At 40.9% G+C, this 22,105-nt stretch overlaps 1 protein-coding gene across 1 annotated transcript in view; it reads left to right on the top strand.

Moving 5' to 3' along the window:
• The window catches only part of F5 (coagulation factor V), a 72,276-nt gene that overhangs the window by 1,399 nt on the left and 48,772 nt on the right, over positions 1-22,105 (top strand). The window contains exons 2-3 of the mRNA XM_034666705.1: positions 1,891-1,973; positions 9,939-10,061. Of these exons, the coding sequence (XP_034522596.1) occupies positions 1,891-1,973; positions 9,939-10,061 (206 nt within the window). The remainder of the gene's footprint in view (positions 1-1,890; positions 1,974-9,938; positions 10,062-22,105) is intronic.

Here is a 22,105-nt window from a genome sequence, read left to right as displayed (position 1 = left end):
TTTTTTTTTTTTTTGTAACTTAGCATCACAGTTTAAATGATTGTGAAAGACAAGTTCCTCTTTTATGATTACAAAACCAAAGCAGTCTCCCAAGAAATAATGTTATATTTTTAAGACTCTGGTAGTCTACAATATTAAATCCCTTTAAGAATTGCTTTGTATTTTGGAGAGTATTACATACCATCTTGGTCTTGTAATAATAAGAAATCCTTTTTTATTTTTTTGAAGATTTTATTTATTTATTTATTTATTTGAGAGAGAGAGCACAAGCAGGGGGAGCAGCAGAAGGAGATGGAAAAGCAGACTCCCCACTGAGCTGGGAGCCCGATGTGGGGCTCGATGTGGGGCTCGATCCCAGGACCCTGAGATCATGACCTGAGCTGAAGGCAGACACTTAACCAACTGAGCCACCCAGGCGCCCCAAGAAATCCTTTTAAAAAAATCATTTTAAATATTGTCGTTCGAGTTGATGATCTCGATCACACCCACACCCTTAGGGAACTGCCAAAACCCCAAAGAAAATCATAGGCTTTCCAACATTAATCGCTCTTGCTCATGGGCAGACATTAACAGGCTTGCTGTCTTTGCTGGGGTACTCTGTGCTTATGCTTGGGAGTTCGTCCTTTCTTCTGTAGTTAACTCTGAAAAATAACAAGCAGAATACTGGAAGCAGAACCACATAGGGCAAAAGCCTGACTCACAAGTGGGGAGTCCAAAGGGAACCATGACTGGTGATCTGATCCCCACACCCTGGTTGAGTTTCCAGAATTCTGGTAAGAGTCATACCTCTGGTGTCGTTTATTGAGCCAAAACCGTAGAAGGTCAACCTAGACCAACTGTCAATATTTTTGAACCTCAAATCCTGTCATTTCCCTCTGGTACTTTCTCATGAAAAATCTAACCTGTATATCTATCTAGCTGCTTAAACTAAGAACTTGTGCTAAGTGTCCTGCACCTACAACTGAATGATACTTACTGTTAAGAGATCAGCGTACACCACTCCATTCTTTGCCAAAGTATATTTTAGCCCAAAGCAAAGATCTTTCCTCTCGGTTCATCTAATATTAGCAGGAGAATGCCTTTTAGAGGTGGAATATATCTATTTTTCTTGTCTGAAGTCTGAAGTAAATGTTTCTGGAAACTGCCCTAAGGAAACTTTCAGTTACTTACAGGTATGTAGTAATAGATATTGAAAATAAAAACATATATTTTTTCCCCTCTCGAGTTCTAGGGTCCTACTCTCCTGCCTCCCTTTCTGTGAATTCTTTACCATGAATACAGTGGTTTCACCTCTTTGAGTCTTGGCTCTGCCATTTATCCATTGTTTCTTCTCCGGCCAAGTGACTTACATTTTCCAAGACTTGTCCTTTTTCTTTTGGTTTGTTTGTTTTTAGTATGAATGCCCAGGACTTTGACTCCATTAGCCATCTCCAACTTCTCAACTAGAAATAGGGTCCACCAAACCCATGGCTCTTTATAATGTTCCCCAGTAATTTAAATCCGTATATGATTCATAAGTTAAAAAAATAGCCCATGTATTTATTCATTAAGGATTTGGTTCTATTTTTAGTCATTTAAAGCATAAAGTTTGGGTTCACACAAAGATCTTGGGTTCTTTTTTAGAAAATGGATCCAATAACAGGATTAGTTAAAGCAGACTAAATTTGGGAAAGAACGGTTATTACAACAGAGTAGTTTTGAAGATATCAATAATTATTTTTATTAACCCCACATTTATTCATATTTATAAAACCTTGGGTTTCTGAAATACAATTAAAAGACTGTTATTCCTACTACATATCCAAGGACGTGAGAAATCCATTTGTTTTGTAATTTAAGCTATAGATGTCATATATGACTTGCAAATTAATTTCTGTATTTGATTTCTAGTTCAAATCCTTCCTTTAAGAAAATTGTCTACAGAGAGTATGAACCATATTTTCAGAAAGAAAAACCACAATCCAAAACCTCAGGTAAGCCTGAAGTGCACTCTTTAATTTTAAAGATAAAGCCCTATGATAATTTGATATTCCTGGATATCTAAAATATCTATCTGGTGACATTTTTTTAGAAATGTGTGCTTTTGTTGTTTTTAACCAGTATGGGCTGCATAATTTGTGGGACCTAGTGAAAAGTGAAAATGTGGGACCTGGGATTCGTATTTTTGAGAATTTCAAAACAGTGTCAGCAAAGCATTAAGCCAGAGGGCTCTTCTTGCCCATGAGGGGACATGCTCCGGAAGCTGGCTATTTGTAACGCTGATCAAAAAGCTAAACAAAACTTTTAAGAGTTTGAATTTTATTCATTCATGGAACAAACTACTGTCGAGCACCTGCGATGGGCTGGGCATTGACGAAGACACTAGGGATGCCACAGCGGGCAAGGCGGAACCACATCCTGCCTTCCTGGAGCTTACGGTCTAGTTCACCAAGGGCAGATGAACCCTAGCAAGTGATCTGTTCCTTCCATCCAAACCCCAGACTCGCTCAGAGGAACCATAGATGGCTGGTTCTTTTGCATCTGTCCCTCCCATCTCTTCTCCTGTTTTGTTTGGTGTGAGGTATACAACAGCTGTCATTTTCAAAGAAAAATCTCTTCTTTTTTCTCATCTTTTCTTTTTTTTAAAAGACTTTATTTGTTTATTTGAGAGAGAGAGAGAGGGCATGAGCAGGGAGGTGGGAGGGTGAGGGAGGGGAGAAGAGGAAGAGGGAGAAGCAGATTCCCTGCTGAACTCGAAGCTGCCTGGAGCCTGACGTGGGGTTCAACATGGGGCTCAACGTGGGGCTGATCCCAGGACTGTGAGGTCATGACTGAGCCCAAGTCAGATGCTTAACGGACTGAGCCACCCAGGCACCCCTTTCCTCATCTCTTCCTTAATCAAAGAAAGTAGGTTGCATGGGTTTTGGGGTTCTTAAATAGGTATCATATTTCACAGGAATGGTAGAGGCCATTAAGAGAGAACTTCCTCCATTGGGTCCTCTGGTCAATAATTCACTCATCCTTCCGTACTAACCAAGTGAAGACTAGTCCACTTTCCCAGACTCATCCTTCTACTTCTCTGTGCAAACTGTTTCGTCCTGCTTCCTCTGATCTCCCTTTATCTTCAGTCTTCCTTTGGTTAGAGCCTTCCCTTCCGTCAAAACTCAACAACAATAAAACAAAACACAGCTATGTTCAGGTCAACCCTTATCTAGAAGAAAATCGCCCCTTGACTCTGTCTCACCTTTCCTTCAGTGCCATTTTCCTATATCAGTCGTCCACTCCATTCTCTGTAGTGTTTCCCCTCCATACATTTCCACCCTAATCCTCTCTAATATAAGTCCACTAAAATTACTCTCGGGAAAGGACACCCAAGACTCTGAGATGCCAGAACCAATGGTTTCTTTCCAGTTCTTTTCCCACTTGAGACTACGAGGACATTTAGTGATCTCCTTCTTGAAACTCTCTTTCCTGCCTTCCCCAGCACCACTTCCCTTGGAAGTGAAGGAGGAAAATGGGAACAGGAGGAACTTACAGACAACTCTTTCCCGAAACTTGACTCCACATGGAAGGAGAGACAGGGTGGTTCTGGAAGGGAATGAGGGGGGTCCAAGTATATTTTGGACTTTTACAAACAAGAATACAGTGACTTAAAATATCCAGTAGAAAGGGGGAGGGTAATGGCATCTGAGGGAGAATAATGTCTGGAGACAGACTTAGAAGAAATAGGAAGTGATGTGATTCAAAGCTTGGGCTGAACTAGCTTAAGGTGGAAGAGATACTACCTTCATGGAGGCCGACAAGGCAACAGACAGTAAGGTTACTACTAAAATTGAGTTTGTAATTGCGGGCAAAACGTTGAAGGATCTCCTGTCCTCAGTCACAGAGTCTCTTCAATTTCATAGCTCTGGCTCCAAGCTTAGTAGGTACAACAGATACTTAAGAAATACTTAATTAAATTAAACTCTAGGTGGGTAAAGGGAAAATGAGCTGGGAAACATATTCATTAGGCCTGGAAGAAAGCGGAATTGGACAGGTGTTTAGAGCCTTACCTGTGTGGCTTTTGGCAAGTTAAGTGAATTTGAATGTCTGGGCCCCGTAAGCCACTGTGCTAAGTACCGTAAGGGATAGAAAGGCCAGTGCCAGGCTGGAGATTATCTTCTGAGCAGGAGTCATTGATAGTTTTTGGAGAGGAGAGTACTGTGATCAAAGTCCTTTGAGATGGGGCGCCTAGGTGGCTCAGTCAATGAAGCATCTGCCTTCGGCTCAGGTCATGATCCCAGGGTCCTGGGAAGGACGCCCAGGTCAGGCTCCTTGCTCAGCAGGGAGCCTGCTTCTCCCTCTTCCTGCTGCTCCCCCTGCTTGTGCTCTCTCTCTATCAAATAAATAAATAAAATCTTTTTAAAAAATCCTTTGAGATGTTTAGCTTTTGTAGAAATTTCCTGATGCAACCTCATTAATTAGAAATAGACCTTGATCATTCATTTATGCTTAAGCCCTGTGCATTTAAAACACCACCTTTCTTTTGACCCTGTGTCTCTCATAGCACATTTGTTTCATGTGAACTCCGAGACATTTTAACACCATTTTTTTAATGTTTTTTTATTATATTATGTTAGTCACCATACAGTACATCCCTGGTTTCTGATGCAATGTTCCATGATTCATTAGTTGCGTATAACACCCAGTGCACCATGCAATATGTGCCCTCCTTACTACCCATCACCAGTCTATCCCATTCCCCCACCCCCTCCCCTCTGAAGCCCTCAGTTTATTTCCCTGAGTCCATAGTCTCTCATGCTTCATTCCCCCCTTCTGATTACCCCCCCTTTCTTTATCCCTTTCTTCCCCTACCGATCTTCCTAGTTCTTATGTTCCATAGATGAGAGAAACCATATGATAATTGTCTTTCTCTGCTTGACTTATTTCACTTAGCATTATCTCCTCCAGTGCCGTCCATGTTGCAGCAAATGTTGAGAACTCGTTCTTTCTGATAGCTGAGTAATATTCCATTGTATATATGGACCACAGCTTCTTAATCCAGTCATCTGTTGAAGGGCATCTCGGCTCCTTCCACGATTTAGCTATTGTGGACAATGCTGCTATGAACGTTGGGGTGCATATGGCCCTTCTCTTCACTACGTCTGTATCTTTGGGGTAAACACCCAGTATTGCAATGGCTGGGTGATAGGGTAGCTCGATTTTTAACTTTTTAAGGGACCTCCACACTGTTTTCCAGAGTGGCTGCACCATCTGCATTCCCACCAACAATGTAGGAGGGATCCCCTTTCTCCACATCCTCTCCAGCAGTTGCTTTAACACCATTTTTAAGCAGCTTCTTTCTGAACTCCCCAAGTTACTGAACTATGAATCCCTGAAAGGCAAGGGTAGTATTTTATTCATCTTTGTATCCCTACAGTAGTTGATACAGCGAGGCAAATCTGGGGTAAAGCCTATGAAGCTCCAGGTTTAAACACTGCCATCGACTATGTGACCTGCCCCGTTCCCAGCCTGGTTCCAGGCCATTGGCACCTTTCCCCTGTTTCCTGCTCTGCCAGTCTGGCAGGTGTGATTCTAGCTGAACCCTGAGCGAATGAGTCATGTGACACTTCTGCAGCATGAGCCCTGAAGTCACTGTAATTGTGGGTGGGGGCGAGGCTGTAGGATGAGGTCTGAAGGTGTCCATCCAGTGAGGTTTGCAGACATGTGGACAAGTGGAGGGGCTGGGCTTCTACCAGGAATGCTGTCTGGGGCTTTAAAACGGCTAGTGTCTACTCTGAATTTTTTCAAGGAAGGTTATGAAATGTTTGCTCCTGTAGGGGTTTTAAACTAGCGGCAACAATGGGCTTCCCTGTTTTCTGTAATGCATTATTCACCTGAGCGCAGGGGATTGGATTAGCTGACTTCATGTTGTCCTTTTCAACTCCAAAACTGCATGAAATTGAGTACGTGCTGTGCTGCCGTCCTGGCGCCGCAAGACAGGCGACTCCTTCCTCCCCTTCAGTGCTGGGTCCCAGGCCATCTGGCTGGCAGAGGAGCTAACCAGCAGCTCAGCCAACATTCGAGCATGTGTTTGCCCACACGCGGGAAGGTATTTGCTTTGCATTTATGAAAACATCCCTTTGTTTTCCCTTAATTCCAAAGAAACAGAAAGGGAGGCAAGTAAATACTCCAAACCATTCATTGCAGCAAGAGGTCTTATTAGGTTAAATAACTTAGGAGACTTAGCCTGGGCACCGGCCATTTGTAGCCATGTGATGCCAACAAACAAATCACCCAAGCAAGGCAACCATGGCAACAAAACGCAGTGCACACTGTGGCACCTTGGTCAGCACTCTTTTGGGCTCTTAGGCATCCCCAGCAGGTGGGACTAGCCAGTGGAGGCTTCCATCAGGAGCTAAGACCAAGGGTAGCAGCCAGAAGAGCGAGGTCCACTAGTACATCCCGATGTGGTCAGGAGTCAAAAATGGTGTAGACATTGGAACTATTTCAGGAAAGGGGGTGGTTCTGAACCTGCTCTGAGCACGGTGGTAGAGCAGCTTTGGTTCAAGAGTCCAGAGACCTGAGTTCTAACCCCAGCAGTGCCACCCAATGACTGACTGACCTTGAGCAAGCCGTCCTCCCTGCCCCCACATCCCAGGCTTTGTAAGTATCTCTAAAATGAGGATTGAACCATGTGGCCTCCACTGTGCAGAGCTAACACAAAAGCAAACAAAATCTTCAGGCACAAGATCAGCATAAACTCTAGTACCGGAAGTTCAGTGAAAGGAATAAGAAAACTGCGGGTAGAAAGACAGAAGTAGGGAAAGAGGGCTTCTGTCTCAGAGATCCTGTTTTCCCATTGCCAAAAGGTAACAAATTGCCACAAACCTCATAGCTTAGAACAACACGAATTTATTATCTTATAGTTCTTGAGGTCAGAAGTCCAAAATAAGTTTCACTGGGGTAAAATCAAGGCGTTGACCGAGCTCTCCCCTATGGGGGAGAATCATCTCCCTGCCTTTTCCAGGTACTACAAGCAGCCTACATTTGTGGGTTCATGGGCCCTTCCTCCATCTTTAGATCCAGGAGGGTTGTGTCTTCCAATTGTGAATTCAGTTCTCCTGCATCCCATTTATAAGAACCCTTGATTACGCTGGGCCCTCCTGAATAATCATCTAGGAAACTCCCATTTCAAAACCCTTACCTTGGTCACACCTGCAGAGCCCCTTTGGCCATCCCAGGTAACATATTCACAGGTCCCAGGAGTTAAGATGTGGACATCATTGGGGGGCATTATTCTGCCTACCATGTCTACCAAACAAAACCCAACAGTGTCCTCATTTCAGAGAATCGTGCTCTCGTGTACCCAGCTCCCCCAGCCTGAACATTACCAGCCAACTTGGCCTCCCTCACCCTCCACTCTTATCCCATCCATCAAGTCCTGACAGTTTGATCTCCTAATAGATCTCCAGTGTGTTCTCATCACCTCCACTACCATCACCTTACACCAAGTGACCAACATCATCCCCCGGAGCCTTCTGTCTGTTCTCTCAGCATCCACTCTGAGTTCTCCCCAGCTCATCCTTCACCAAGGCACCCAGACATTTAAAACCCCAAATTTGATCCATGTCTCACCCCTGCTAAAAACTCTTTATTGGCTTCCAGATACACTTAGAGGCAAAACTTGAAAAGACATAGAAGGCCCTATGTGACAGGGCCTCTGAGCATGCCTTCAGCCTCATCTCTGCCTCTCTCTCTGACTTGTTAAACTTTACCTTCGTTGTGGTGATCTGTCAGTTTTCTGAATAGGCCAAGATTTCTGATGCCACAGGCCCTTTGCACGTGTTCATCCCACTCCCTGGAATGCCCCTGCCTGTGCCTTTGCTTCTTTGCCTTTGGACTTCAGTTACAGCATTGCTTCCTCAAGGAAGTATTTCCCAACCCTAATTCCCTCCCTGCCTCCAAGATTAGACGAGATCCCTCTGTCAATGCTCTTCAGAGTATCCCGTGCTTTTCTTTCATAATGCTTTCCACAGTTTGTAATTAATGTTTGTGTGATTGTTTGTTAAAATCTGCCTTTCTTACTTTTTTGTAAGCTCTGTGAAGGCATCTATTTTACTTACCGTGACAGTTCTAACACCTAGGACCATGTGGAAACTCAATGAATATTGAGTGAGTGAATAGATCCAGGGTAGGGGTGGAATATAAAAAGGTGCTTAAGGCTCAGTATCTAGAGTCAGACAGATGAGCTGCTTCTAGTTAGCGATATAGTGTTGGTCAGGATGTTTAAACTCTCTGAGGCTCAGTTCCTCATCTGTAAAATGAGGATGTTAATACCTACCTTAAAGGTTTGCGGGGAGGGCAAAGGTAAGGACTCACGGTGCTCGAGTATGTTAAGTGACAGTAAGTGGGGGCCCTATTAACATGATCATCGGCCCTGCAAACAAATGCCGGTTGAACTCCGTGACTGCTGTACCTTCGTTCTCAGGCTCCTGTGATCCCTGCTGGGGAGAAGCCAACCCCACAGAACTTACAGATGGCTGGGAAGTGAGCGCAGTCAACTCTTGTCACTTGTCTGAAATAGAACTTCTGGTGACAGGTTCTCAAGCTTGAAAAGACATCAGAATTGCTCAGGAGCGCATGTTAAAAGTGTGCTCCCAAACTCCACCTCCAGAGACTCGATTCTTTGGGGCTGAGATAGGAATCTGCCTTTTAGTTAGACGCCATGGGATTCTCATGCAGAAAATCCAAGGACTGCATTTTGGGAAATTCTCATTTATGATTCTTCCAAGGTCCAACTCAAATATCACCTCCTCCCCTAACTCCTCAGACAGCACTGGTCCTTCATCCTCTCTGCTCCTACAGAACTTTGCCCACATCTCAGTGGTAGCTCCTACCATATGTTTATCCCCAAACCCGCTTGAGAGCTCTTTGAGGCCAGGGACAATGTCTTATCTATCCATGTGACCCCAGGACTCAGCACAGCTGTCATGCAGTCAGTGAAACCTCTCTTGATTTCTGCACCTCCGTCCTGTCGTCCCACTGTGTTCTGCACTGATGTAACTGATAACGTTGTTTACCCAGTTGCTCAGATAAAAAACCTCAGGGTCGTCCTTGACTTCCCTCTCGCACGTGTCACATCCAACCCACCAGCCAATCCACCTGGCTCTGCCTTCAACATTCCAGAATCCAGCCTCTTCTCACGACTTCCCTGCCACACACGCTGGTTCGTGTGTACCACCCACTCCCGTTTCCGCTCCCGTCACTACACAGACTGTTCTCTACACAGCAGCTAGGATGCACTATTTTTTTCCCCCAGAATGAACTTTTAAGACCATGTCTGTCTGCTCCACAAAGCCCCAGTGATTTCCCGTTTCATTTAGAAGATAATCCCAAGTCCTTACCAAGGCCCGTAAAGCCTCATGTGATCCACCCCCTCCCTCATCTCTTCTCACTCAGCCTGCACTGTTTTTCTTACTGTTCTTTGGACACATCAAGCTCACTCCCGCCTCAGGGACTCTGAACTCACCTTGGGGCCAGAGTACCCTGTGATTTTCTCCCTCACTTTATTGAGGTCTCTGAGATGTCCCACCTCAGGGAGACCTAACAGAATCAGTCACCTTCCCTCACATCACCCTGCACAACTGAAAATGAACAGCTTTCTTTTCTTGATCAAAGACAGTAATCTCCAAGAAATGACGGGTCAGGATGGGGTAGCTGCGGTCAGAACTATTCCTGCTCTCTCTTGACTTGCTTTGGGCCCCAGCCAAGCATTTCTACCTTCCCGTCCTGACTGACTGCAGGCAATGTAGAGAAAATGAGCTGGCAGAACCTTCTAGATTGAAGACAAGCAGGCTGGCCTCAGGACCAGGAGGGATGACAGCCTTCACGCGTGGGGTCCTCTGCGTGCCTCCATGCTTAGCAGCTGTCTTTGGTAGTCCTGAGCACAGGTATATTATAAACCCTTGTTTCCGCAGGACTTCTTGGGCCTACTTTATATGCTGAAGTTGGAGACATTGTGAAGGTTCACTTCAAGAATAAGGCAGACAAGCCCGTAAGCATCCACCCTCAAGGAATTAAATACAGTAAATTCTCAGAAGGTAAGAGTAATTGAATATCCCTCTGGCAGCAGAAAATGTCCAACTCTAAAACCAGTGTCAGACATTAAAAGTCCGATTGTTAACCACATGTTAGAGAAATCTCCTTTCCTTCAACTGGTAATTACAGAAGTTGCCTTTGTAAGTTGCAGAGAGAAAAGGGAACAAATTCTGGAGTCACCTAGACCTCAGGTTTTCACTAGGTTCTTGCTCTTTAACAGTTGGATGGGCAAATTGCCTAATCTTTCTGAATTCCAATATATTCATCTGTAAAATGAGAACAATAAGGCATGCATGTTGCAAAGTGGTTTAAAGCAGGGGGGGTCCTCGAACTTCTCTGTGAGAAGCCAGATAGTAAGTATGGTTGGCTTTGGGATCTCTGTTGTAACTACTAAACTCTACCTTTTCATAAAAACATCATCACAAACAAAGTGTAAGTGAATGAGTATGGCTGTATCCCAGTAAAACTTTATTTACAAAAGCAGCTGCCTGGACATAGCCCATGAGCTGTACTTTGAAATAGTGACATAGGACCAGCCTGATAGAGGGCTAGCCTGACACATAAAGCACACTTAATAAGCGGTATTTGGTGGTGGTGGTGGTGGTAGAAATGTTATTACCATTTTGGACGAAGTGAAATGGTTAAGAACATAAGCTTTGAAGGCAAATCGCCTCTGGTTCTATAAGCTTAACATCTCTGAGCCTCAGTCTTTTCATCTATAAAAACGTGAACGCTTATACCCACCGCATAAGATTGTTTTGAGAATTAAAATGAGACTGTTTAGGAAGTATATAAAATATGATCCCTGGAACATGGTAAGCCCTCAATAAATCACAATGATGATGATAACAACAATGGCAAAGATCACAAAGATGAAGGTGACGAAAGTGACATCAGCCACATGAGAGTCAATACTGTTGTTGAGATCGTTCTCATTATTTCCATGATGCTGATGTTCAGACCACAGCAAGCACAGTGGAGTTCTCCTAGGAGCTAATACAAGAAAATTGTATCCATATTGTAATAGATATTAGTATAATAACAGTTTTAAATAACTTCAGACCTTTCATGACTCACAAATTTTCTTCCTCCCATATGTTCCAGCCATCATACCTTCAAAGGGGGCAGTTGAGTAGGAAAGTGGTTTACAGTGCAGGTTCTGGAAGTAGAACCAGTAAATCCTGGTTTACACTTATTAGCTGTGTGACTTTTAGAAAGTTACCTAACGTCTCTGTGCCTCATCTCTTTCATCTGTAAAATGAGAATAAGAATCATACTACCTCGATGGGGCGCCTGGGTGGCACAGCGGTTAAGCGTCTGCCTTTGGCTCAGGGCGTGATCCCGGCGTTATGAGATCGAGCCCCACATCAGGCTCCCCTGCTGGGAGCCTGCTTCTTCCTCTCCCACTCCCCCTGCTTTGTGTTCCCTCTCTCGCTGGCTGTCTCTATCTCTGTCAAGTAAATAAATAAAATCTTTAAAAAAAAAAAAAGAATCATACTACCTCATATAGGTTTGTTGTCATGAAATCTTTGGATAATGCCTAGCATAGAATAAATGCTTAATAGATTTTAGACAATATGCTGAAGTTGATTCTCAGTCAAAATGTATTCAAATTAAGTGACATCTATTAAAATTTTTAAGTGTGTTCAGATAATTTCATATTTATCTGATAATTTATGGATTACAAAGTGATTTTTGCATTTATTATTTCTTGTGTAAATTAGTAGTCAAACTCATTCCAACTAAGGTATAGATGACTGATAATAGGCTAATGAGCTACCCTTCCCAATAGTATTTGCATTAGCACTTAATCTTTGGCTTGAGGAAAAACAATGAAGCATTTTCTGAAATTTCAGCCATCTTTAAGGGCCAATTTGGCAAGACTCTGAGTGAGGAAGCATGCGCAGGAGTCTCTCCTATGTTCCTAAAATCATACAGTGGCATAGCAAACAACCATTTAACCTACTTATGAGGCTTCCAAGCAACTGCATCAATGTAATACCAGAGGGAAGAACGCCCAAAATGTCACATCCAGTTTCCATTGCAAATGTGGGAGGAGGTAAGGTTCATGGACTTTGTATCCCAGCTGGGCTGTTTGCACAGGAAACGAACCTTGCAACATTATCCCCCTTCCTTTATTGTTTACCTGTTCCTGCACTCCCCCACAGCCAGTCATCTATGAACAACTGTTTAAGATGCTCCCACCACTTCCACTGGTCACCTGATTATTGCCCGTGGTCACCTAAATCTGAGAACGGTAAATACAGATTGGTGGAGAAAGTGAAATTTTATTTGGAAATGAGATGCAAATCCTGTTTAAGATAGAATGCCCTGCGTGGTAAAAGACAAGCCTTCTGTTCATTTTAGCGTGCCCTCTGTGTTAAAATAAAGCATCTTCTTCTTGCCTGACACCCACCGTGGCCCATGGCCGTCCTCTACGGTTTGAACTATTTGGGGCAGTGTGGAATTCAATTAACCACATACTGAGCCAGTACATGAGAATCCAGATTCCTTTTCTGCAGAGGTAGGTATTTGAGAGATGGGTGGTGGGAGATTGAGACAATACAGTAGGCCTAAGGCAGGACTCAATCCTTGCCCCGACGGCTGCTTGATCTAACCAATCAATGATCCAACCTTGACAGCAATCCTACTTCTCTGGGCATTAATCCTTGAGCCCCACCAAGGATTTGGAGACCTACTCTCATCAGCTAGAAGGAAAAGATTGCCATGGAAAGAATGCTGGCTTTAGAGCCAGAATGACCTGGCTTTCAATTTGGGCAGTTTGGGGCAATTTTCTATACCACTGACCTCTAGTTTTTACATCCATGAAATGGGCATAGCAATTCCTCCCATTGAAGGTTATTGCGGGGATAAGTCATAATATATGTGAAGTTCTTGGTACATGGTTGATACATGACAATGTTAGCTGCTGTCGGTGTGGTTATTTCATGATTCTTGATGGTGCAGGTGTTAAAATTTGTTTTCAGTAGCTTGGATTGAAGGAAGTCCTTGGCCTTGGATAGTTCTCATCATTTTATTTATACTTGAATGAAATAAAACTCTCTCATAGAATTGAGATGTCAAAATGAACTAAAATTGCACAGAAACCCTCAGCGATCCAGAGCACAGAGGAATGAGTCATTTTGAATCATTACATTTCCCAGATAGTTTGGGGTTTACTTCTTTAAGTGTCCAAGATATTTTTTAATCACTTCAGATACATGTTATATCTCCCCAGACTCTTTAAAACAGAGGATGAGAAGTAAACCTCTAATCTCTTCCTAAACCATTACTTCTTATCTACTGTGAGATTGTACAAACACCCACAAATGTTAGAATGATGTGCAGTCTAAGTAAACAGACTCGTAACGAAAGTCTCCATTATTGTCTATGGTAAAGACCCTGTCTATGGGTAAAGACCCTGAGCTTTCATTCTTGGGTAGTTGTTTGTTTTTTAATATCTATTTTGGTTGCCCAGAAGTCTTGTTGCTTTTTTTAAATTCTTGGCTACGCTTTAGTTAGTTGATGGTTGGAAATCTGAGTTCTGGCCAGGAAAGATGCTACTCAGTGTGGAAGTCTCATGCTGGCTTTTCATCCATAAATTGGCGCACCTGACATAAATGCCCGGTTGTAGCTTGGTGTTGCCAAGCCACTCCCACTTGCACCCCTCCCCGGGCGTGCCTGGGAGAAGCCTCATAGTACACAGTGGGGGATGAGCAACCCATTTGACAGGTTGGACAAATCTCAATTTGTAAAAATGCTCACAAGGACATTTCCTTGAGGCGTAGGAATATATTTTTAAACCAGGGAATAAAATGTCTGTAGCAAAACCTAATCACTTAAACACTTCGTATCACTAACCGTTTCGATTTGAGGTTTACATTTCGAAACTGTAGCTTGCATGCACTGAACTGTTTGTAATGATGCACCTTCAAGCAAATTTTGTTCTTCAGTAAGATTTCTGTAGCTGCTTTGGTCAATTAACTTTAAAAGTTTGTTTCAGAGTGAATCTTAATATTATTCCTTTATTTGCTTTATATCATCCTTAAACGTGTGAGTTGCATTCTGAGCATTTTATCACAAAATTCGTTTTATAACATTCAGCTGTCTGCTAGTAAGCCAACTCTGAACAGAAATGATAGATAGATAGATGATAGATAGATGATAGATGATAGATAGATAGATAGATAGATGATAGATAGATAGATAGATAGATAGATAGATAGATAGATCATAGATAGATAAAATGCATTTTCCATCAGAGATTGTTTTTTGCATCTGGTGTTGCCAAATTCTCCATATGAAAACTTAGTCTTTTGGGTTTTTCCAAAGCATTCCAATGCCTGACATAATGTGGGCACTGATATATTTCACTTTTCATCTGAATATTCTGGCACTTCTTTGAGTGTATGACAAATACGCAGAACAAAGTGTAGTAGCTGATGTAATAATTCTCATAAATCTCAAAAATGTGAACTCCCCTTCAAAAGAGATTTGCACTCCCCATGCAGTGGAATCAGTTTCCTTAGAAAACATCAGCATTCTACTTTGCCCATTAACTAAATTACAGCTTCTGAAAGAAGGCTCCTAGTCTTTGAATGCACGCTGAAGCACTCACTAAGTTAATTAAATGGAGAGGAAAAGGGCTCTTCAAAAAAAAAATGAGTAACAAGGGAGGATCTCAAGAACGAGCACCCTACTGGGTGACCGAAGCGGATCTTTATGTAACTTCACTTTCCCAAAGCTTGTACACAACATTTTATATTTGAAAAAAAAAAAATACTGAGAGCCTTTTGGCCAATAATTGGTTCATCGTGATGAGTAAACAAATTACAACGCTGACCATGGACTGAGCAGGAAGTGAACAGACTTGAGTAAATGTAAAATAAAGGGTTACCCTTGTGTGAAGAATTAATTCTCGCAAGAAGCTGAACAAGGACTTCTAGTGCTCTAACACAATAGTCTTTCCTGTCCATTTCTCCCTTCCTCAGTTAAGAGCTTAAAATTTATTTTGACTACAAAATCAAAATCAGATCCACCAAAAATGCATTTCATAAATGCTTCCTTTAAGTGGCTGTTTATATTTCATGCCTCATATTATGTGGGTTGTGAAATCCAAGCGACAACATGCCTGTTTTATTCTAGACTAAACGTGAGGTAAAATACTTTGAAGTTAAGAGACTAAAAACATTGATTAAATTATCCCAAAATTATCTCATTAGTAATCCTCACTCAGTGTAATTAGAGAATCTTTCCCCACGTACAAATTTGTTCACTATTTGTTTCAAGATGTTCATAATTCACCTTTTAGGTAGTGTAGTACACTTAAAACCATACAGTTATTATTTTAAATTTATCTTTTATATAACTTCATATTCATTTCAAATCAATATGAAATTCTCAGTAATTTACTTTGGTCAGTTAGACATGTTTAAAAACCATTGCTTGTTCAACTAAAACTGGATATGAAATGCTGACCATTTAAAAATTAACTTGATATCATTCAAAAATCAGTCACACTGCTATATCTAGTATATGTTAGAGTCTTTTAGGTGATTCTTAGATATTTATATTGTTTGGTTCTTATTATGATGCACATGTGTTCTAACTGTGGTTCTCCACCGCAATGGCCCTAAAAGAAATCTAGAGGTGAAACCCGTCGCAACCAAGGCACCAGCATGTACCCTACTGTTAACTGAGCTGTGACCCCCTCAGGGTCTTACTGACTTCTTTATATTTGTGCCCAGGAACCTCCCACAGAGACTGGAACATGATCATGATGATGATGGTAATTTCTAAACTGAGGGACCGAGGAGTGGATTAGAAAGTGGAGCCTACACGTTATTTTCCCCGTGCTTTGAAATGTATTAGTTTTGCTGGTGATTGTGAGCAATTACCTAATCTTATTACCAGTTTTTGCCCCTTTTAGAGTAGATACATCACCATCTCTAATCTTCCTCACGTGTTCAGAGAACTCAAGAACACTTAGATACATCTTATCAGAGGCAAAACACAAGGCAAAAAGGCTGTATCGATTGCAAAGTGGCTGAGAAAGAAAATAGCCAACATACTAAAATGTATTGAGACAGGCTGCCATAGCATTGATTAGGAGCCAGACATTTTACGTATGTTTTTAGTCCTCATAACCCGTCAAAAATGATAATATTACTGCTAGAGAAAAAATTATATTGTTACAAATGAGAAAAGTGAGGCTAGAAGGGAGGTTAAAGAAACTCCCAAATTCACACAGTCAGCAAGTAATACAACCAAGAAATTTCAATTCTAGACTCTCCCACAATCTAGTGAGAGAAGGTATCATTAATTATATAATCTCACAAATATTTAATTAAAAATTCTGATGAATATTATATGTATTTATGAATACCATTATACATAAATGTCATACATACAAATTCCATATATATATACATATTATATACGTGTATATATAATATATAAATATATACTATATATAAATAATATAAATGTATATATTTATATATTATAATATATATATGTATATATACTCATACATGTATATATATAAAAGGGAATGGGGAAACAGGCATTTAAGCTGATGTCTGAAGGATGAGCATTCCTTTATCCAGAGAAAGAGAGGAAGAACTTCAAAAGTTATCTCTCACCCTACAAAGAATATCACATTTTGTCCTTTTAAGAGCTTCTGAAGGCAAAGGAAAGAATGCCACTTTTACTATAGGAATTTCCTGTGATGTTTTAACAGCTGGAACAGTGGAAGCATCATGTCCAGGAACATCATTTTCTAACTTCATGAGGCCAACAGTCAGGAAGCATTGAATAAGGGCCATCATGCTTGATTCAAGATAGCTCTAGTCAACAAATTGCCCTGCCAGGTCCAGTCAATAGACAAGGTTTGACCTGAGAGGGCAATTCTCCTTATCAGACCTGTTTGGTCTTTGCTTCCAAAGCTATTTTGTAACTTCCCAGAGATAATTCTTCCTGTTTATTAGCAGAGACTTTTCCTTATAAACTCTTTTTCTTTTTGATTTAGACTGAAATTATATTATTACTCTCAAGAAATTGTTCAAGGTTTTAACATTTCTCAATTCCTTAATATCCAGATCCTTTTTTATTTTTTAAAAGATTTTATTAATTTATTTGACAGAGGAGAGAGAAAGCACAAGTAGGCAGAGCGGCAGGCAGAGGGAGAAGGAGAAGCAGGCTCTCCACTGAGCAGGGAGCCCAATGCAGGGCTTGATCCCAGGACCCTGGGATTATGACCTGAGCCAAAAGCAGCTGCTTAACCAACTGAACCACCCAGGCACCCCCAGATCCTTTTTTAATATTCTAATCCTTTTCATCATCAGAGTGAAATTTCAGCCTATGGCCAATATTGGTTATCAGTGTCAAACGATCTTTGAGGGGAATAAAAAGATACAGTGGAATCCCACGTTAAACTTTTCACTACCACAAGGGTTACAACTCAGATGCCTACAGCAGTCAGGAGACTAATTCAATGAAAAAAATATGTCCTTTAGAGACTGGGAACCACAGTCACTGTCCTATCTAAAAGAGGTAGCCAGGATTCAGGGCAGGCAAATTCTATGCAGGAAATTGGTCCAGTGTCACAACATTCTAGTTATTATTGTTTTTGTTGTTTCTCAACTTGGATTGTTACATAGTCTCTCCATAATGTTAATATTGGCATTTAATTTGTTGTAATACCATGCAATCCTAAACACCTGTGAGCTAAGACTTGATAACTTTGATGCTAGCCCACAGGATCTTCAATCTTAGGAAATCAATATACACTCAATGAGCACCTTCTCCATACTAGGCACTATGAAGGGTCCCAGAAATATTAACACAGATATAATCCAGCACCTACTTTGAGTTGCTCACATCCTGGTGACAGAAATGTGCGTGATGCAAACAGTTATTATCTAGTAAGAGAAAATGAAATTAATCATACAGTGCCACACATATTTAATTATAAATTATGATGGGTGCAGTAAAAGAAAAAATATGTAGCACAATTAGAGATCAGGAAAGGAGTAAGCTTATGTTTAAGGTGACATCTAAAGGATGAGCACACATGTTTCCAAAGAAAGATAAAGAGGAAGAACACTCTATGCCGAGGAAGTGGTATCTCTAAAGACCCTGAGGTAGGTTGTTTGGGAAACTAAAAGGTGGCCCAACAGAGTAAACAAGGGGAAAAGTCATACACGATGAGAATGGAAAGAGAAGTAAGGGTAGATCTTACATGGACTTGTGGTCCATGTTAAGAATTTTGTGAAAGAAGGAGCTATTGTTAGGATTTTAAGCAGGAATATGGCAAACTAAGATATGGAGTTTAAGGGATCATTCCATATACAAGTTGGGAAATGGATTGGGAGGGTACCCTTGTACCAAAATCTCAGTGACCAGTTAATAGGCTAATTCTGGAGTCTAGTTTTACCTTAGGGCGATGGTATTAGAGATACAGAGAAGAGTTCAACCTTGGGATATATATTTTGGAGGTAGTAGGTCGCTGTTGGGGTACAAAATGTGCACGTCTCAGAAGTATGGAGGGAGATGACACTGGATAGGTAGACTGGGAAAACTCATGAATGACTTCAGCTGCCATGGTAACAAACTTGGACTTTATCCAAAGGGTAAAGCAACGATCTTGAAAGTTTTGCCGAATGAATTAACACAGTTGGATTTGTGTTGAGCAAATAGTAACCTGCGTCAGTCTCCTGTCAAGACTTTATGATCCAGCCATAACTACTCTTCTTTTCCATATGTCATCAGTGTACTCACCATCAATAAATTGTCAGCTTCTAAGAGCATTAAAATCCATCTTTGTTTCCTATCTGTAATGCAGATTTCATGACTATCATATTATTTCAAGTTTGGTTGTATTCATTCCCATACATATAAAGATGATGCTCTGTCCCATGGAGATATGTCAGTAAATCTAGATATATCTACTCAACTCTTCTATCTTATGGTTTCCATGCTCAGAACCTCCTGTGGTGCATAATGCATGTTGCCGCTATGCCTGAATGCCTCATTGATGATGGGTGCATGTGCCTTATTTCACACTCCCATCTGGAGAGCCCAAACATATGCTGATGCTATGCAAGCTCATATGAGTGTCAGTGGAATAAATTTCCCTGATGATGTGCAATTAGACAATAGTAGCTAAACATTGCTGCAATGTAAAATATTCTATATATAGAAATTTAGCATCTCAGACTTTGGCTTCTGGAAATGAGGGATCAGATTTACCCTTTTGCTTAACAACTAGACAGACAGACAAAATATATGAAACAGCAGTTTTCAGGCACTGAACAAGAGATGATACAAGAGAATCCTCCATGGAAGAAAAAGAACAAATGAGGTGGGTCCTATGTGTACCCAAGTTCACTGCATGGAGAGGATTTCCAGGGCAGAGCACAATGAGGATGAACCCAAGCAGAGCTCTATAGTCCTTTGAGTTAAGGAAATAGAGTTTAGACTTTTGGCAGGCCAAAGTGGCTGGGTTTTCAGGACAGAATCCTGAAGAGGATGGTGCAGACACAGAAAGAGTTCTTGAGAATCTACACAGAGGTCCTGTCAAGTCTTCAACTAAGTGCTGATCTGCACATGCATGTAAGAAAAGTATTAGGGGCACCTGGGTGGCACAGTCGTTAAGCGTTTGCCTTTGGCTCAGGGCGTGATCCCGGCGTTCTGGGATCGAGTCCCACATCAGGCTCCGCAGCCGGGAACCTGCTTCTAATCCTCTCCCACTCCCCTTGCTTGTGTTCCCTCTCTCGCTGTCTCTCTCTCTCTCTGTCAAAATAAATAAATAAAATCTTTTTTAAAAAAAGTATTAAATGTAAGGAAAATACCACCAGAAAGAAACAGGCAGAACAGTTCCTGGACCACACACATAAAAATAGTTTATGTTCCCATCATCAAATGTGGAAAGACCTCCTCACAAATGGTCACTGAGTAGAGGTAGAATCAACAGAAGACAAAGGAGTTGGATAAAATTCGTCTAGACTGAAGACTACTCAGGTGACAAAGCCTTGAAAACAAGACTCGAAAGTATCAAATCAATTCCATGTCTCTTAACTGTGTGGCAGAGTAAAATACTAGTTATAAGAATGCAACGAAATCCAGCAACTCACAATGGAATAAAAATTAACAATCATTAAAAGAAGCAGAAAAAGTACTACCCATCACCAAAAAAAACTTAATCAATAGAAACAGATCTACGGATAAAAGAAATGACAGAACTGGCAGGCAAAGACATTAAGACAGCTATTATGAATATTCTCCATGTGCTCCAGAGCATGACAAGGAGGGCGCTAAAGACATAAAAACATGTAAATGGAAACTCTACAGATGAATATAATAGCTGAAGTGCAAAGTATACCAGGTGAGATTCACAGCCTGTAGAAGAAAATACTAAAAAAATTTTATATATAGCAATAGAAACTGCCCAAATGAATCATGAAGATAAAAAAGACAGAACGAAATGAACAAAGCATCAGCAATCTATGGGACAATAGCAAGTGATTGGAAGTCTAATTGGAATCCTAGAATGGGAAAGAACAGAAGAAATATTTGAAGAAATCAAGGCTGAAAAATTTTCAAACATGATGACAGCTATAAATCTACAAAGGCTTGACAAAACCAAGAGGAAACATGAAGAAAATCATAACAAGGCACATCATAATCGAGTTCCTAAAGACTTGTGATGAAGACAAAATGTTAAATGCAGTCAAAACAAAACAGAAACAAAAATAAGAATGACAGCAGACATCAATAGAAACAATGCAAACCAGAAGACAATTAGGGATATCTTTAAAGTACTGTGTGGAGTTGGGGAGGGCAATTCGTCCACTGAGTATTCTATACCAAGCAAAAATATCCACTTAAAATGAAGAAAAATAAAGATGGTTGTAGGCATAGAAATAAGAAATAATTTCTCACTAGCAGACCCGTAAAACGTGTTAAAGAAAGTCTTTTAGTTAGAAAAAAATGATATTAAAAGGATATTTGGATCCACAAGAAGGAATAAAAAGCTTCAGAAATGGGTAAATGTAGAGAAAATTTTTCCTCATTTTTTCTGTTGAAAAGATAATCAATCATCTAAACTTTAAAGCAAAAATAACAATTTATTACGGGGTATATTATATATGCAGAAGTAAGCTGTATGCATAATAAACAATAGCACAAAGGCCAGGAGGGAGGAAATGGAAATATACTATAGCAAGTGTCTTATAAGCGAAATGGTGTAATATTATTTGAAGGCAGACTCTGATAAGCTAAAGTCGTATCTTGTAAACTGAAGGGCACCACTAATAAAACAAAGCAAAGCTAATAAAATAATAGTGGAGATAAAAAGAAATACTCAGGGGTGCCTGGGTGGCACAGTGGTTAAGCGTCCGCCTTCGGCTCAGGGCGTGATCCCGGTGTTGTGGGATTGAGCCCCGCATCAGGTTCCTCTGCTGTGAGCCTGCTTCTTCCTCTCCCACTCCCCCTCCTTGTGTTCCTTCTCTCGCTGGCTGTCTCTATCTCTGTCGAATAAATAAATAAAATCTTTAAAAAAAAAAAGAAATAATTAATCAAGAAATAAAAGAAAAAGGAATAAAGGCCAGATGGATAAATAGAAAACAAGAGCAAGATAGTAGATTTAAACTCAACCATATCAATAATTACAAGCAAATGGGAAGAACACTACAACTAAGAGACAGATTCGAAGACTGTATAAAAAGAAATACCTTACTATATGCTGAATTCAAGAAACCCACTTTAAAGACAAAGACAGGAAAAAGTAAAAGATGGAAAAAGATATACCACACTAACTAACACAAGAGGGGATATAATGTATTATTCCACTTATATGACCTTAGAGGAAAGAGAAATATAGTGACAGAAAGCAGGTCAGTAGCTGCTGGGCCCAGAGAGTAGGGGAAGGTACTAACTGGAAATAGCACAAGGCAAGTTGACAAACTGGACCTTCCATCGCGACGGTAGCTACACAACTGAACACATTTGTCAAAATTCAGCAAACATTACACTTAAAATTGGT

The sequence above is a fragment of the Ailuropoda melanoleuca genome, chromosome 8 (assembly GCF_002007445.2).
Source record: "Ailuropoda melanoleuca isolate Jingjing chromosome 8, ASM200744v2, whole genome shotgun sequence".
Taxonomy (NCBI): domain Eukaryota; kingdom Metazoa; phylum Chordata; class Mammalia; order Carnivora; family Ursidae; genus Ailuropoda; species Ailuropoda melanoleuca.
This window is presented reverse-complemented; position numbering and strand designations above follow the sequence as displayed.